Genomic DNA, 18,132 nt, shown 5'->3' with positions numbered 1-18,132 from the left:
GTATGGAACTTTTTTCCAGTGTCTGTGTAAAAAAATCGATGTGCCCGTGACTTTTTTTTAAGTCTGCTTGTGCAGATTTTTCTGATTGCAATTCTGATCATTTTACAATGCACAGTCAATGCTGGTAATGAGTTTATATCAATATATTGAGCCTATATATAAGCATGCATTACATAATCTTTAGGACTTATTGTGCTTTTAGAATTTCTCTGTAAGAAAAAAAACAAAAAACGTCTGCCTGTGATTTTTGGATAAATTGTCCATAAAAAAGGAAATTTCAGGTTCGCAAACCTGTTGGGATTTTATAGATTTGTTGTTCAGGAAGCCCCTCTGCCTAATAGGTTACAGGCACAGTACACTTTTCCATGGCTGAGGGGTTCTTGCTTACAGAGAAGTTCAATTCTGTGGAATGGTCTTAAAAAGGTCCAGGCAACTCATTAGAGAGTTTAATGTTAGTTTTTAGTCTTACTATCCTTCAAACATTTACAATTAAGAGCATGGGGGAGGGGGACATGTCACTGCCACAACCCTAACTTAATGATGCAGAAAATCCATGCATGCCACAGGGCCATTCAGCCTCTTCTTCTATTCCAGTTTAGCAGCTGTAGCACCACAGTAAATTGCTAGGAAGATCTTAATCCCTGATCTATGTCTATTTTATCTTAGCCCTCTTTGATTCCCTTATTGTACAGTGTCACATGGCAACGTTGCATAGCAGCAAATCGCGCGGTTTAATAATGCTATTCAACAATGACCTGTGTATTGTACAGCTCTTTTTCAATTCAGACCTTGTAAATGCTGTTATGGAGATTAAATGGACAAAAATGTAGCTTGAAGCTTCTAGTCCCCATAAAAAAAATTGGAACAGGGCCGTCAACCATCACATGTCGCATCCTTTACACATATACTAGTTTTTATAAAAACTGCCTCTGGCAAATAAGTGAATAACACCAACTTGACTTTTATTATAGGAAAAGGAGAGATTGGTGACATTACACATAGGATTTACATTGTCAAGCTGATGGTCGCAAACCCTTGTCTTCTCCATACAGCATGAGAACCACTGATGGACATGGTGTGTGGCCCAGGCTGAGGACCTGACCAATAAGGAAATGAATAGTTAGTGGTCCAAGAAACAGCTTATAGTTTGAACAAAGCGGGCAGCAATCTACTGTCTTTACATCTGATCTGTATCTCTGTGATGCCACATCATGTATTCCTGTGTAAGGAGGTGGCTGTACACAAGACATAATGGTTGCCCAAAATGGCTGATTTTATCCATTTCTGGGGAACATTGGTTTAAAAAAAGCAACGAGCTATCATTCACAATAGCCAATGGCAGACTATAGTCTGTCAAAGATGCGATTGGAAAATGTTGACTGACAATGGCTGAAGCTGTAAATCTGGCCAGTCATTTGCCATACTGTCCTAGTACCAGGGAGTCAGTTTATTTTTTTAAAAGAGACTATCACCAACTTTTTGCAGCCCTCACTGGGAGCACCACAAAGTACCTGTCACACTGATTGCAGTGATATGTCTTCTGTGCGTCTGTGCAGTAGTTTTGAAGAAACTTGTATTTTATTAGTAGAAGGCAGACACAGGACTAGTCTTGTATATTCATGAGCTGCAGCCTAGCCACACCCACCCTGCCCTCCAGCCAATGATTGGCAGCTCTCTCTCTATGCACAGAATTAAGCAGATTGCATTGAATCAGTGGATGGGGGGTGGAGCTAGCCTGCAGCTCATGAATATCCAGGACTACTTCAAGTAGTCCTCTATGAATGTGCTGCTATTGATAAACAGCAAGTTGCTCAAAAAGTACTGCACAGATCCACACAGCAGACATAGCAATGGCATCAGTGTGGCAGGCACTACCTTATGCTTCCCCTTAGAGATTAGTGCCAAAAAGATGGTGACGGAGTCTTTTTAAACTGACTACTGGATTGCCCATTTTCATGTGCAGCTTTGCTGGTGGGATTGTTCATACAAACAAGTGGCCAATTCATACCTTTTAAGACCACCTGTCATGTCCTCATGTCAGTGGGCTGGCTGCCTAGCTTTGCACCCCCAGTCATGCCGTCTCTCTCTTTCTTCTACTCCCTCCCATACAGGCTCTTCTTAGTTTCAGTGTGAATGTTTCAGGTGGGCAGTTTCCACCACTCACTGTCAATGAAGTCTGACATCACCCGTTGACGGTGAGTAGTGCGGACCATGCAACAGGCACATTCTCAGCTCTGGGAACTTAAACTAAGAAAAGCCCATATGGGATAATGAGAGGAAGGAGAGGAAGTAGAAGGAAAAGAGAGAAATCTTGGAAGTCAGTATGGCCGCAGCTGCAAAGCTTATAATAGGTTTTCTTCAAATCTTTGGCCAGCTTTAGCATGCAAGAGCTGAAAGTGAACTGTCAATCTAGTAATAAGGACCTCCAACTTTTTTTTTTCTGCTTTGCATATTGAAAATAATGAGTAAGCACAAAACAAAAAAGAGTGTGCCAGTTCAGAGGACATACACCTGTGGAATCATCCTGGTGCAAGGACTGTATAGCACCTGTGTCAGCTCCGGTATCCAGGTGGAGGAGTAGTCCAGCGCTCAGAGGAATCCTCTAAACTAATGTCCTCTAAGCTTTATTGAATTACTCTCTGCATATAAAGGAGAATTCTCGGCATCCTTCTTCCTGGAAAGGTATGATAATGCAACCTAGTTTTCCAGCATGTATTATATTAAGAATGCTAATTGACGCAATTAAACTGAACCTGTGCATTAGGAGGTCAGGATATATTTTTAAGTGATCTGTTTTATGGACATACCACAGCAATGAGTAAGGACCCCCAATAACTGGGTCCAAAACACATAAGCTTGTAACCCTGTTTTATATGTACTCAATAAAGCTTGGAAGAATTTACTTTAGAAGATTCCTCGGAGTACTGGACTACGTCTCCTTCTCTGTCCCCATATCGAAAAACGTAGAAGCAGAAGCAGGATAAATGCATTGAAAATGGATGTCAGGACTTCTCTTCTCTGTATTGTGAACTGGTACATCTCATTAAAAATGCTTGTTTCCTACGAATCACCAATTGTGACAATAGAATCAGTCTACACAGCCAAAGAAAGCACGAGCAAAGCAATTTCTGACCGTGAACCAAAGGAAATTGTCTTAAAATGTAAATAGCAAAGCAAGACTCTTAAAAAATAAGAATGAAAAAAGTCTTTGGTGTCACATGGGGTTCATTAGACATAGAAGGGACGGCCAAGATATCCTACACACATATGGATTCTGACAAATAAGGCAACATTGCAATCTTAATTGATATCACATTTTGCATTTGAAAGCTTGTGGTGTGTATGATGTGGATGACAATGCTTTAGATTTGATTATCTTCTTTTGTTTTCCCCCATGTGAGATCCCATCTGATTGGTGGTGAAGAAAGCCTTCTTACCTGCAGGATGTACGCTGCCAGTTCAAAAACAACCTCACTGTCAACATCTATCAATTCCTGCAAAATGCAAAGAGAAAAAGATGTTGTGAATTTGCAGAGAACAGGCTGCTCGGAGCTGTATAATGTAGCGTGCAGAGCTGCACTCTTGTGGCTTCACATCAAAGTCTGTATTACATTGTGACATGGAAGGCTAAGGAAAGGGGGGCTGCATTAAACTTCGCTTCTTACATACATTCTGCCTTACATAGGAACAGTCAAAGGCCCTGCAGTTATTCCCATCATAATTAAACAAAGATTAACATACTTTGTAACCCGCTGTCCATCACACAGCCATAATACAACTGATGCTGTCTATCAATTACATTCTACAAGTTCACTAGCTTAAATATCCCTATTCAAAAGGAAACAAGAGAAATCTGTCAAGTACGATGAATTCCCCTGTTCGCAGGGCTGTCAGTTGTTCTCTATTTGTAGTTCCCAAATGTACCACGAGGAACTGAAACATTTGTTGGCTAAAGGAAGGGATTTCCGGAGGCTGAGCCAGCAGAAAAGGTATTCCTGGCACAACAGAAGTATGACCCTTCATATCTAATCTACTCTGACTGCCAAATGGATTATTTATGCACTCATATATCTAATAAACGGAGCTATCAATGGCCAAGAATAGCTTTAGATCACGTGCGGGGATGGAGGTCTCCATAGAACACTACAATTGTACACAAATAGATGCAAGTCAACGAAGCAAGGCACATGTAGCATGAGAAGGATATAGTTAACAGATAGATCTCCCTTGTTTTAGGGACCATCCCAGGTCTTAATATTATTACATTATTTTGTTTTTCTTTTATTGTCTTCCTTTATTAAAATAACCCATGTAGCTACTGAACGGAAAACAATCTGATCTCCTTAGGATATGTCTCTTGCATTGATGTGAAAGTGCTTCTCTAGTCCCCCAAAGGTCTATGGATGTATCTATGCTGGATGCATATGAGAAAGAGCCAGGGATCTAATTTATTCGCTGCTGCTTGTATAACGCCAACATATTCCACAGTGCTGTACAAAGAGTATCATAATTCCCATCAGTTCCAGTTACAATCAAATTTCCATTAATACACACTAGAACCAGTTTCATAGTAAGACAGTTAGGATTTCAGCCTGTTTTTGAAGTATTAGTCAAAACATCTTAGTACATGTAGTAGATAAGCGACCCTTGAAATTACTTAAAAATGTGTCTGAAATGATGTATAAATGATGTATCAATTGCATTAGAAGCATAGCTTTCAATGGATACATGGTAACCTCTTGTTCATGAAAATCTAAAAAATGACATTATTACATTGTATAGCTATAAAAAATGTATTTTTGTAAACTGAATCCATTAATTCAAAACCTGGAGTATATAATAAACAATCAAATATAGTGTTATTATACAACTAAAATGAAGTTCCTGTTTGTATCCAACCTAAATACATTAGGGAACTGCATTACCACCACTCACTTTATATAATATTACCAGCATGGGCGTAACTATAGAGGATGCAGGGGATGCGGTTGCACCCGGGCCCAGGAGCCTTAGGGGGCCCATAAGGCCTCTCTTCTCCATATAGGGAGCCCAGTACTATGAATAAAGCATTATAGTTGGGGGCCCTGTTACAGATTTTGCCATGGGGCCCAGAAGCTTCAAGTTACGCCTCTGATTACCAGAGCAACTTCAATACAAGCAGTGGCAGTGACACTAAATAAAGTGACGTTCTGGCGTAAAGACCAACACATAGGTCTAAGCAAACAACAATACAACAAATCCTACTGAAATATGTATGTGACTTTGAATAAAGCCTTCTGTAAGAATCCCGCTTTTCACATAGTGCATTGAACTTTGAAGAGGTGATCAGTGAACTCTGAGAACCCAAACAGTGAATGCCTCTGAACACAGGATGCAGCGTTCCCATGAATAGCTGCAAGCAGCCAGTAATGACATCCCGTCACCATTCCCCACCTACAAGACCGTTCCCCTCTCACTCAAGGCCTCTGCAAGTCATGGAGGCTGCTTCCCAGAGAAGGACAATCAGAGCTCTGTTCTTTCATGGTCCTGATTTAATTAACAACCTCTTGAGCTATTATAAGCCTCTTATTTAAAAATCTCAGAGTCAAACCTGCACCTTCCCATCAAGGTCAATGACACTGGTCACGGATGGGGATCTCCTAAGAGCAGCTGCAGCTCTTCATATTCTGATCATGAGAAGGCGATTAGGGGATGTGAGCATAGAAGACAGAACATATCTATGATACCTTCCATATTAATATGGATAAAAACAAGCTACAGCCTGCTGTACCAAGCTGTGCAATGGAGTATTGGGCTTCATGTTAGATGTCCTTATATTGTCCTAATACATATGGCAAGAAACAAAACTTCTGGTAAAGTGCTGGCTATGATATTTAGGGCTCATGCACATGGTCTAAATATCTCATATGTGTGGGTCCATTCTATACCTTGGTAATGCCTCCCATTTCACTTGGAGACACAACAGTTTTTTTTCTTCATATCCCAATGAATGCTGCATTAATCAAGTTTTGCCCCCTAAAATGCTAGGCCTCATTCCCATGGGCATATGCATTTTTGGTATGTGAAAAAAGCATTATTGGTGCGTATATGTACTTTTTACATCCATGTTGCATCTGTATTCTTCACGCATGCAAAACACCCTGCAATTGTTCTTTGTTAAAAGCCATATCCTGCATGAAATAAAAAAATCGCTCCATGAATTCCAATTCCATATGTCATGTCTGTGTGTTTAAATACTAAAAGCCCAACGTCTCAGTTGTTTTATTCAAACTGCCCCCATGGCTTGGGGATCTCAGTGCAATGACTGATTGTAGAGAATTAGCAGAGTGTAATTTAGGAGAAAAATATTTACAACAGAAAGTAGATGCTTTGGACTTTTGTTGTGACAAACTTGAGACAAAGTATTACCATTGCATCACATCCAGGGGTGTCAGGGTCCTAACAGATCTGAGATCCAGACCCAGTACAAGTAACTATCCCAGTCCCAATCACCAGTATACTAGTGACAAATTTGTATTGGTAACAGCCTCGTAGATGTATGTTATAATTAGAGATGAGCGAGTATACTCGCTAAGGCACATTACTCGAGCGAGTAGTGCCTTAGCCGAGTATCTCTCCGCTCGTCTCTAAAGATTCGGGGGCCGGCACGGGTGACAGGTGAGTTGCGAAGGGGAGCGGGGGGGGGGGGGGGGGTTGGGGGGGGGGGGGAGGGAGAGAGAGATCTCCCCTCCGTTCCTCCCCGCTCTCCCCCGCGGTTCCCCATCCCCCGCCGGCCCCCGAATCTTTAGAGACGAGCGGGGAGATACTCGGCTAAGGCACTACTCGCTCGAGTAATGTGCCTTAGCGAGTATAATCGCTCATCTCTAGTTATAATGCATCTTACATCTAAATCTCTATCTGGCATCTCAGTGCTGAGCCTACTCTATAAAGTGCAGTCAGTGGTTGGACAAGACTGGTAAAACATGCAGCATCCTCATAAGTTAAGGTCTAATGAGGCAAAAGTCACAGCGCCCCCGTAACAGTGATAGACCTCAGTGCCTCTATAATTGTAGGAGTCAGGTCCTCATAAGGCCACATTCTTACGCAGCATATGTGTTGCACGCCTTTCACAGTGGAAAAGCCACAGCAAATTCATAAGGAATACGCACTGGAAAAATCCACACCTAAGAGCGGCTTCACACAAGGCTATGCGCAAAAACGCTTGGCGCAGCACAGGAGCGTGTTTACATATGAACAAGGTTTAAAGAGGTTGACTTGTGCACAACAGCACATATTACTGTACTTTTTGCGTGCGCAGGTCCAGTTCACACATGCGCGTGACACGCCCTTTCGTGGATTTAATGGCTATTTTAGGCTAATAAGGTCTAGGTGTGTTCTTTTCCCCACGTTTTGCGCAGTGTCACTCTCCTCCCCTTGGGCATTTGTACACCTTCCATAGACTTCTATGGGACTTTTGCTGCACGAAACCCAGGAAAACAGATCAGGTCCAACTTTTTACTGTGTGCAAAATACATTGATGAGAATAAAGCCATTGTAACCAATGGGTTCTATTCTGTGTGCTAAGTGTGCAAATATTTTAGCCATGTGAAGAAGCCCTAAAATGGCACAGATTTTGCCATGGCTTTTGTTGTGAATCTGATGCAGATTTTAACACTTTCCAAAGGTGGGAGATTTTTGAAATTGTACTATAAATGCTGCAGCAAAATCCACTACAGAATATCCTTAGTATTTACATTGTGTGACAATGCGGCCTTACTATGACAACCATCGTGCCTCATAACAATTACAGTCACAATACCCCAGAGTATTAACAACATGCTATCATAAATGTGAAAGCCACAGTACCCCCATAACAGACAGCCACAATGCCTCTATAGCAGTGCCAGCTACAGTGCCCCCTGAACAGTGCCAGTCACTATACCCTCACAACATCAACATTAAAACAATGCCTTCCCACTAAAGTTCCTGCCAGGGTCACAAGGCTGTGGTTGTGAGTCAGTGTACTGCTTTGCAATGCAATTTACATAGAGTGCCCCCTGCTGGCCAACTCTTGCATTGCTCTCAACAGTAGTGTAAAACATGTAGGCATGATCATATGATAATGTAGCTGCATGGGATTTCTGCAAAATAATTTGAGGTATAGAGTTTGGGATTCAGGACACTTGCCCCAGGCCTAACAAGACTCTAGATAATATATGTGTCTAAAATGCAAGTCCACTTGCAGAACCGACCGCGGTATAATTGGAAATTGCTTAAATGACAACCACCTGACATGTTATTATGAGAACAGCTTCTGACAACACGCACGCAGTGAATCCATAATAAGGGCTGTGTCTGCTGATGGATGTGTGATGCATCAGCGGGTGAATTTACAATTTCCTGTATATTAGAGGATTGCTCCCACTGCTGTAGAAAGCAGGCTTTCCCTGTATTAGGGAATCATTGTTAAAGGTTCCAAGGAAAACTGACACACAGTTTTCTGCCATAAATATATTCAGTTTGGGACAAACACCATCATATATGAAGTCCCTGTGACCCTGGTGTTTAAAGGTAGGGTGCTGACTTCTAGGGAAGTTACATTCCCATCGGAGCATTGCAGAGGCATTATACCATCTCCCATCTGTAGTTAATGCAAAGATCATCAAAGGCACAATCCTTGAGTTATGTAGCATATCAGGATCCGCATCAGGCATAACAAGCACAGTGGTATTTGAAAGTTTGTGGACCCTTTGGAATCTTGCATATTTCTACCCTAAAAGTAGATATAGAGAACTAAATCAAACTACTGATTTTCAATTGATAGTTGCAGAAAGGGGGCAATAGTTATCTATAGCAAGGAGAAGACAATAAGGTATTCCCTAGTCTCAAGAACTGGATTATCAGTAGCATGTGCTCATTAGAAGGTTACTAGGGTGGGCTGCTTGGTAGTACAGAATATTCTACGTGAAACAGCCAGACACCATGTACAGTTCCTAATAATGCTCCCCATTGACAGTGTCAGGAAGCTGCTTATCTCTACCAAGCAACATTTTGTATTAAGACAATAGTGTTTAGTCAACAGGAATGTCAGTTTTATGGACTCCGGCTAACACTACCCCTTCTTGGCAAGAACTCTCTGGCATATTTGTAATTGTTAGAAGCAACTGCTGGGATTCTTCTGTGACCTTGTCCTCTGTGTTCGAAAGTACCCGCACTCCCCGAGGAGCACCCTGCCCTGGACAAACTCCACTGATACAAGCACTAGTCAGACTTTCATCTTCCATCTCAGAGCCAGGAGAATCCTTATGAGAACAAATGCCAGAAGATTTCTTGTCCTTCTGTTTAGTTTGTGTTATGGCCATTTCTTTTATTGCATATAAGATATTTTCCGCCTTATGTAGAAGAATGTTTAGCAGGAGACATGTGTTGTACATGGCCCTAGTCAATGGACTGGAAGATATATCACAATTAAGTCAAGTCCATCACAAGTTAAGTAATAGAAAGCACTGAAAAGAACTGTCCCCTACATTATGTAGGATTTTACTAAATACACGGCTATCGTCTGAGTTACGTCTTGCATGATATTAAATGGCATTTAATGCAGTTTTCTAGTAAAACAGGGCTGCTTTCTTCCCAAAACAAGACCACACAGTGCTATTCACTTGATGGTAGGCCAGGTGCAATACCAGTCACAACTCATGGACATGAGTGGCACTATTTCATGTTCTTCTGATCCTGGGCAACCCCTTTAAAAAAACCGAACATCAGCAGTGCTGAAATTCTGTAATGTTCATTCTAACAAAGAAACCTTTGAGAGGATACGGCCAGTTTCACATCTACTTAGGAACCTCCAGTCGTAGATTCCACCACAGATCCGGCTCAAAGTACCGCAGCGTTTTTTCTTCCGTCTAAAAGCTGGGCAGCTGAGCAGAAACCAAACGGATCTTTTTTTTTTTTTTTTCAACATTCAATTTTTATTGAAGAGATTTTTCAAAATAATTACAAAATTTAATAACGAACAAGAGAATAAGCTTATTGAGTTGGCCATTATACAGTCTCTTTCAGAGAGGTTGTAATACATAACACGAACATACTGGAAACTTATGGATCAAGTCATCGAGCTAGTACATATAAGAGAGCACTTAGAGCAAGTAGGACTTTGGCATGTAGGATCCCATTGGTTATTCAATTCGGATCCCATTCTGTTTGGTTCCATCCTAAGACGGATCCGTTCAGCCATGGAGATTCCCCTTTCCTGCTCCGCGAATGGAGCAGGAAAGCAGATTCCCCAGCACACGTGTGAAACCAGCCTAAGGCCTCCTGTCTACGGGCGAATTTTCACTGCGTTCCCCGCAGCGATAATCCTCCCGCGGGGAACGCAGTGAACGCTTTCCAGAGCGATTTTTTGTCTCCAAGAAAAAAATTCAATAAAAAGCGACCAAAAAGTCATATGTAGAGATGAGCGAGGACGCTCGGATAAAGCAGTTACTCGAGCGAGCATCACTCTTCTCGAGTAACTGGTTACTGGTCCGAGTGTGCTCGGGGGGGCAGCAAGGGGCGTGGGTGAGCGGGGGGCGGCGGAGGGTAGCGCGGGGGGGGGGGGGGGGGAGAGAGTGAAAGATCTCTCTCTCCCCGCTGCTGCCCCCTGCTCACCCCCCCGAGCCTGCTCGAACCAGTAAGCAGTTACTCGAGAAGAGCGATGCTCGCTCGAGTAACTGCTTTATCCGAGCGTGCTCGCTCATCTCTAGTCGTATGTATTCCGAAATGGTAATAACGCAGACTACAGGACGTCCCACAAGGAATGAGCTCTAGCACAACTATGTGGATTGAAAAATAAAAAAGTTATTGCGTGCAGAAAATGGCAGCAGAAAATAATTAAAAAAATTAAATCTTTTTGAAAAAAATAAAAGTAGCACAGCAAAAACAAAAAAACCAAAAGAAGTTTGGTATCATAGTAATCATACTGACCCATATAATAAAGTTATAATGAAAGATGGCAGAACTTTTAAAAAATGTTTCACTATATGGTACATTAAATAGCACCATTGAAAGATACAACTCGGCCCGTAGAAAACAAGCCCTTATACAGCGACGTCGATGGATAAATAAAGGAGTTACGATTTTTTAAAACGAGAAAAAATGCTTGGTCATTAAGGGGTTAAATAGCTTGAAAATGAGACGTGCTGCTATTATTCAGGTTTACCCGTGTAATCAGCAGGTTTTAAGCCTACAGAAACCTATCAATTATTTTCTGTTACGAAAATTTTATAAAATTTTGTTGCACAGCGTTATTGTTCACTTTTGTTTGTTTGAACGATTTTTGGAACAATATCGTTCCGTCTAAATGGACCTTAACTGTTGGAATGCTCATCCCTTTAACAATACACACTATTATTACAGAAAGTCCACTGCATGAGCATCTTGTTCCTGCAGATTCTTTATTATCAGGCTTGTATTATATAAATCTTCAGTCCCAATCTATAATGAACATTCCATCTATGTACAGTAATCCAACAACGTACAGGCTTCACCTTCTTGGGTCCGGCTGATTTTGTTTTTAATTCAAATGCTATAACTTAGCTTGTCTGTTAATATGATACATGGAATGATTCACGCTGCTGCTTATTTGCAGCTACATATTTAAATCGAATACATGAGCTGTATGTTCATGCATCTTAAAACTAGTACCCTCCCTTCTGGAAACTGAATGTGGAGCTACTGTCATCTAGTGGGCAATGAGAGCTACTGCATGTCCAGAAAATGTTACTTTTTCGAGATGGTGGACATGTTTATACAACATGTTTAATACTTGATTTTACCATGAGAAACAATAATTCTGCATCATGAACAATAGGTTATTACAGTGAATTACTGAAAATTGTGCTTTGCTCTATATATCCCCATTATATGATAATAATTTAAAGATCATATACATTTCTCCAGTGATTGGGTTATTTTATTTTACTCACTTAATGCAGGGCCTCGTCCTCACTGGAGCTGAACATTTAAATTCAAGTATCAGGATATATTCACATGGATTGGAAATGCTGCGGTTTACAGTATAAACAGTGTGGATGGGGTTTTAAGAAATCTGTCCACATCCACATTGTAAATTGACCTGCAGTGTGGATTATAGATCTGCAGTATGTCAATTTATGCTGTGGATTTTCACTGCTTCAAATAAGAGGAAAAAATCTCCAGCAAATCTGCATCATGTGGTTTTGTATTTTGAGAATCTGCAACATGTGAACATATCCTTAGAATGTTTTGTAGTGTGGTTGGAAACCCATGCAAATATAGGGAGAACATACAAATTCCATTCAGATATTGCCTATAGTTGGATTTCCATCCAAGATTCCAGTGCTGCGAGGCACTAGTGATAAGCACTGTGCCATCATGATGTTAACCCTTTGCAATTCAATTTTTGATTCAGGGTTTCCTAGGGGGTTTTCTCTTTCTGCCATTATATAATGGCTCCATCTCCTGGCTAGAGCTAGTACTGCGGTATGGGACATGCCAGGGGCCTCTCCAGCAACAGAGCGACCAGTAATATACAGTAAGAATACCCTGCCGGACGTCTTCCGACATTGGAGCTGTACAGCCTTCATTCAGAATGTCTGAAGACGTCAGACAGTGGATTGGAAAGGGGTTAAATCATTTATATCTGATCACAGATATCACAATTATGCTGAAGTCAATGCATGCCTATTATAAGGCTGCTGCACACAGTCCAGATCTCTTTCCATGAAAGCAGGCAGATCTTTGTCGATTGCCAGCCAACATCCGGACATGTCATTGTGTAGTTCAGCTGCCGTCCGGCAATCAGCGGATCCCCATCTGCATTTGCGCTGGAGATCCACACTGTCTACAGGCATCATACATGTTGCATACAGATTGCTATAATGTTTATTGCTGTAAACATTCCAGGTGAAGCTGACATTCTTATATGGTGTCATTGATCCCTTTTCTTATAAACACTCCAGGAAGTTGAACACAATGTGGGGCACAGTGCCACAATTCAACATTAAATCAGAGTACAATGCAAGTGCTACATTCCAGACTTTAGCCTTGTGGAGTGATGTTGGCAGTGGTTTGTTCCACACACAATGTATTCTTACCTTGTATATACAGGACTTGGCATTGAGGAAGAAGAGTTCAATAGTGGCATTGTCCTTTAGATAAGATATGCTCTCAATGTAGAACCTGTAATACAGAACAGAAGATGTATAAACTATGAATAACACACAGACAAAGGCTTGGGATAGAAAAATACTGTATTAAACTGAACTAATGCAAATATTATTAGCTTTGTAGGCTATATATGAAAGATGGCACATGGGTGTCTGTATATGCATTTTGCCGCCAACCCATCAGACAGACATCTTGGTATAGGACAAAGAGTGCTGAACTAATGGGATGTTTGAACATGTTCTTAAAATGAACTGGCAAAATTGATGGAGCCTAATGAAATGTCACCCAGTAAGTCAAATATCCCATCTCACAAAACCAATGTACAGCATGATGTCATCCCTCTGCAATGTGCACAGGGTGGACCTGGCCATACCTTTACTATTCTTGCCTCCACTGATTTTATCATGATAACTATATCTTCTAGATAACTTCACATAGAACATTTCCCCCACTAGCTACTTGGGACACATGTGAAACACTTTACAAAGACCAATGGGAGTCATCTGAATGTTAAAGAGGTTTGCCAGTGCAACCATCTGCATTGCCAGAACTTCATCCATTACTTCTCAAGTGCATTAAGTTACGTGGACCACTTTCAGAAAAGTGTATTGAGTGCACATTAGGGTAGTTTTACACAGAATGACTATTGCTCAGGCGCAAGGAGCAACAGTAATTCAGTGAATGGGGGCAGATCTCGCCAGGGATCACTTCTGGCTGCCCATCTCCATTCAATCAAATGAGTGGCTGCCTGTTTATACTGGGTGAGAAGTTGCTTTTTAGTAGTTTTTCTTGAAACGGAGCAACGAACAACTAATCATCGATTTCTTGCTCAGTTCCATGTCAGATCCTGCGTTTACACAGGACAACTATTTCTTAAAATTGCTCATTTCAGCAATTTTTTTTCCTTATAGTTGGCCCGTGTAAAAGTGCCCTTATGGATGAGTGTTCTGGACTGAGCACAGGCTAGTGAATCAAATTGCCAGCATTATAGAGATCTATGATGCTGTAAGTTTGGGTCAGTCAAGCAGCAATCAGAACATTCATCTGCAATACAGGTACAAAAAAGGGCCCTTAATACGCTCCTCAGAAGTGTCGCAGTGGGTATGGCCATGTACAAACAGGTTTCATACTTGTCATGGACGTAACAGTTTTGTTGTTTTGTACATTTTTTACTTTAAAGTCTATATTGAAGTATAAAAGAATACATATTAAAGCATCTTGTTTGGAGTGTTTTTAAGTCAGTGTTCTTTTTCTTTTCTTTTTTTTAAACACCCTCTGCTATGGGTATCATGTTTTTCTCTTATACTTATTCATTGACTTCTCTTTAGGGTCTGAAAAACGGCAGAAAAACCACATGTGACAGTTGATAAAAATGCCTTAAATAGCTCATGGAACATGTAAAAAAAAGCCTGTGTTTTAAAAAATGTTAATTAAATTCTTCCTGCATTTTAAAGCGCCAAAGAATAACTGTGAAAAAACACAGTCACTTTTTGTTAAAAACCATTGCAAAAAATGTTTATTGAAGACTACTTTACTAAGGCCCATTTACACGGGCCGATGATCGCTCTAAGATCACTCAACCGACAGTTTGAGTGATAGCTTTGAGCGATCATTTTGCATAAACTATTAAGTAGCTACTCAGCTACATAGTAGCTTATTAGCGTGCAAATGAAGCCTTAGCTGAAAGCAGTTAACAGCCGGAGGGCTCTTATCTGCATTCAGCTCCTTTGTTCTCCATAGGGAAACAATGCTATCAGCACTAACTGTGGAGAACTGCTGATAAGGCTGAATGACGATTTTTAGGTTGGACTGAATTTAACGATCAGCTAGCAGTGCACAAAACGTGCACGATTGGCGCACATTTAGGTGCAATGATTATAGCTAAACCGATCACCTTTTAGCGATTCTTTAGCAATCATCGCTCCGTGTAAATGGGCCTTTACTATTTCATTTGCAAGGTTTACACAAATGACCCATCACACAGCTGAGCATGTCCTCTTATTGTACAGCCTACAGAAATGGAATAGCTTGTTCACAGAGTTTCTAGAAAATGAGATTATTCATCTAAGGCCGATTTACATGAGAGTAATTGCAAGCACAACATGAGGGCAATACGCAGAATACAGAACCCATTGATTTCAATTGGTTTGTTCACATGGCTGAATTTCGGCTGTTAAAAAATCTGCTTGTTCTATTTTCCGGCACTTTGGTAATGTCAATGGCTGAGAGCAGTGTGGCATATTTTTTGTGCGACCAAAAATTACAGTAAAAAAGCAGTTGTGTGCGCAATTAGCTCATTCTGCAAAAATGTGGCACAAATTAAATGCAATTACACATACGCTTGTGTGGATCTGGTCTAAGGCTTCACTAACACAAGCGTACATGCCTACTTGCTGCGTACATTCAATCCCCATAGCCTATCTTAGCAGGCATCCATGCATAATATGTACCAAGATAGGACATGTCCTGTTTTTTTATTTGTGACTGTATTTTGTGTGCGCATTGTGTGAGCGCCACAATGACCGTCTGTGAGATATCAGTACTGCATATTACGTGTGCACAAATATGCAGTGAACATACGCTCATGTGAGTGAGCCCTTTGCACTTGCTTTACAAAATATCCAGCCTAAAATGTTATTTTGAGTTGTGAGTAATACCGTAGCTCTAACAGTAGGTGGCGCTGGTGTATTTTCTTTAGCAATCTTTGCACTTCATTGGCAAAACAAAATACTCAAAAATAAAGGAATACCCTTTCCTTTTGTTAAAACAAAAAGTACAATTAAAAAACAAAGAAAAAGGAAAATAGATGAGCAAAATAAATCTATAAACTAAAAAATAACCAAATGATAATAGAATGAGGCTACCAATCGCAGATAGTTACCATACATATGTTTTAGTGGCTTGTAAAAAAATAGATATACACAATTATTCTTTGCCGAAGTGAGGCTACTAGATGCCATAGAGCATAATTTGCCAGAATATGTATTGTTCGCTCACTGGAATGGGTACATATTGTACGGATTTGCACTATTTCATTATTTTTTTTCTTTTCTTTTTCATAGTGCCAATGAATTCAGTTGCATTCTACAGACAGGGAATTCTTCTCATATCATTCTTCTATTGACCCCAGACATCAATAACATAACCCCAATTACTGCCCTGTTATATGTTTGGGCAGATGAATGGATACATTCAGATTCCTGTTGTTTTGCTTAGTTAATTGTAGTCTGCAGCAGACAGACACTCATTAAAAATCAAAGCTGTATTTTTACACTTAGTAACAACGCACATCCCTTCGTTAGAAGAGTGTTACTATTATTACATGCTATATATAGCATCTGCTTAATTAGCACAGCGTAATACATGCAAGAAAATGATCATGGAGTGACTAGAGGAGAGTGTTTACCATGCACACACAGACAGCAGGGGAGGGAGGAAGGGACCGGCGCAGACACAATTATCCTCTATTGGGAGCTGACACCAGACTGAAGACTAACTTTGCCAGTGTCGGGAAAGCGAGAGTCAAGGAGATAAGGAGTTCCCAGGAGGATGAAGGAAGCCTTGTTATGAAGACACAATCACAGATGCGATTTGACTGCACTTTCACAATAACTTGACATCAGAACAAAAAAATCATCTGAGACATCACAGACAGGGAGCCTACTTTGGTAGCAAATTTACAGCAACTTCAAAAGTGCTGGTTCCCCTGCACTCCTCAAGAAGACTCTGATGTTGTCTGGCATACTGATGCAGCTTGTGGTCTTTTATATTTACTTGATGAAATCTGAAGTTCCATTTATATTTCCCCATAGCTCTGTTATGTTCGTATACAGCCCTAATGGTGTATACAGTGTGTCATGGTTAAGTTCTGTTTTCCTTTCTTTGGTGCTGAACATAAATATATAGAATTGTTCAACCCAGAATAAAATTATAGAGGCACATTCTCTTTTGTCATCTTGTCTGTATACATTATAATTTGGGAATCCCAAATTCTTGTTGTAAGAGGGATTGGCCTATTCTGCTGGGGACGATGGTCAATTCTTGGAAAATACTACCGTTTACTGTGCTTAGAGAGCCCATGGTGATCTGCGTATATATGCTCTATGTGTAGTGGTTTCAGGCACTAGGGTGGACCCTCAGGTGTAGTACTCTGGAGAGTAGTCAGGGAAAAGCCAGGAGTCAGCAATAGGAGGTCTCAGTTTGTAGTAGAGATGGAGGAGACAGGTAGCGTAGTCAGAAGGGAAGCTAGAGGTCAGCAACAGGAGGTCTCCGTTGAATAGCAGAGGAGCAGGCAGAAGTAGAGTTTGATCAAGGCTTGGAAGACTAGATCAGATGTTACAGGAACACAGCTAAGTTTCAGAAAGGGAACTGTCCAAGGGCTGGATAGCAGTGGAGAAAGGTGCTGACTGGAGTGCAGGAGGTCCCGGGTTCGGTCACCGACACTATGCTTGTGAAGCTAAAAATAGGGTAACTATGGAGCCATTGAGGATTCACATACACCTGGAACTAATGCTGCATTTAGACAAAATGATTATCATTAAAAAAAACTAGTAAAAGTGAGCAATAATTGTTCGGTTTGACATGAGTCAAGAACCGAATGCGAATCGTATACTTTTCATTTGTCGTCCATTTTCAACCAGCATAAGAATCTTTGTTGGCTTGTCAACTTATCGTTGCATTTAAACACTTCCCACTTAGTGTTGTACGTAGGAATGTAAAACACTGAACGAGAGGGGAGAGATTCTCAACGATGGTCTGCCAGTCTAAACAGGCTGCAGGAGTGTGAACGAGTTAGGGGTGACATCACCTGCTTAAATGAGAATCAGCTTGTCTAATAGGGGCATAACCCTGCATTCTGCCACCAGCAATCTAGTGATTACTATTATCCTTCAGCACAATTGGGGATTGAGGAGGTCACCCACTGCAGGAAATACTCAAAAGGCCCATTTACATGCAAAGATT

At 40.9% G+C, this 18,132-nt stretch overlaps 1 protein-coding gene across 4 annotated transcripts in view; it reads right to left on the bottom strand.

Moving 5' to 3' along the window:
* The window catches only part of FRMD4A (FERM domain containing 4A), a 386,584-nt gene that overhangs the window by 93,348 nt on the left and 275,104 nt on the right, over positions 1-18,132 (bottom strand). For all 4 annotated transcript variants that reach the window (XM_066592026.1, XM_066592028.1, XM_066592025.1 and 1 more), the window contains exons 5-6: positions 13,098-13,182; positions 3,438-3,494 (exon numbers count right to left, since the gene is read on the bottom strand). In XM_066592026.1, the coding sequence (XP_066448123.1) occupies positions 3,438-3,494; positions 13,098-13,182 (142 nt within the window). The remainder of the gene's footprint in view (positions 1-3,437; positions 3,495-13,097; positions 13,183-18,132) is intronic.

Source organism: Eleutherodactylus coqui, chromosome 2 (genome assembly GCF_035609145.1).
Source record: "Eleutherodactylus coqui strain aEleCoq1 chromosome 2, aEleCoq1.hap1, whole genome shotgun sequence".
NCBI lineage: Eukaryota > Metazoa > Chordata > Amphibia > Anura > Eleutherodactylidae > Eleutherodactylus > Eleutherodactylus coqui.
Note: the sequence above shows the minus strand (reverse complement) of the source record. Positions and strands in the feature narration are given on the sequence as shown.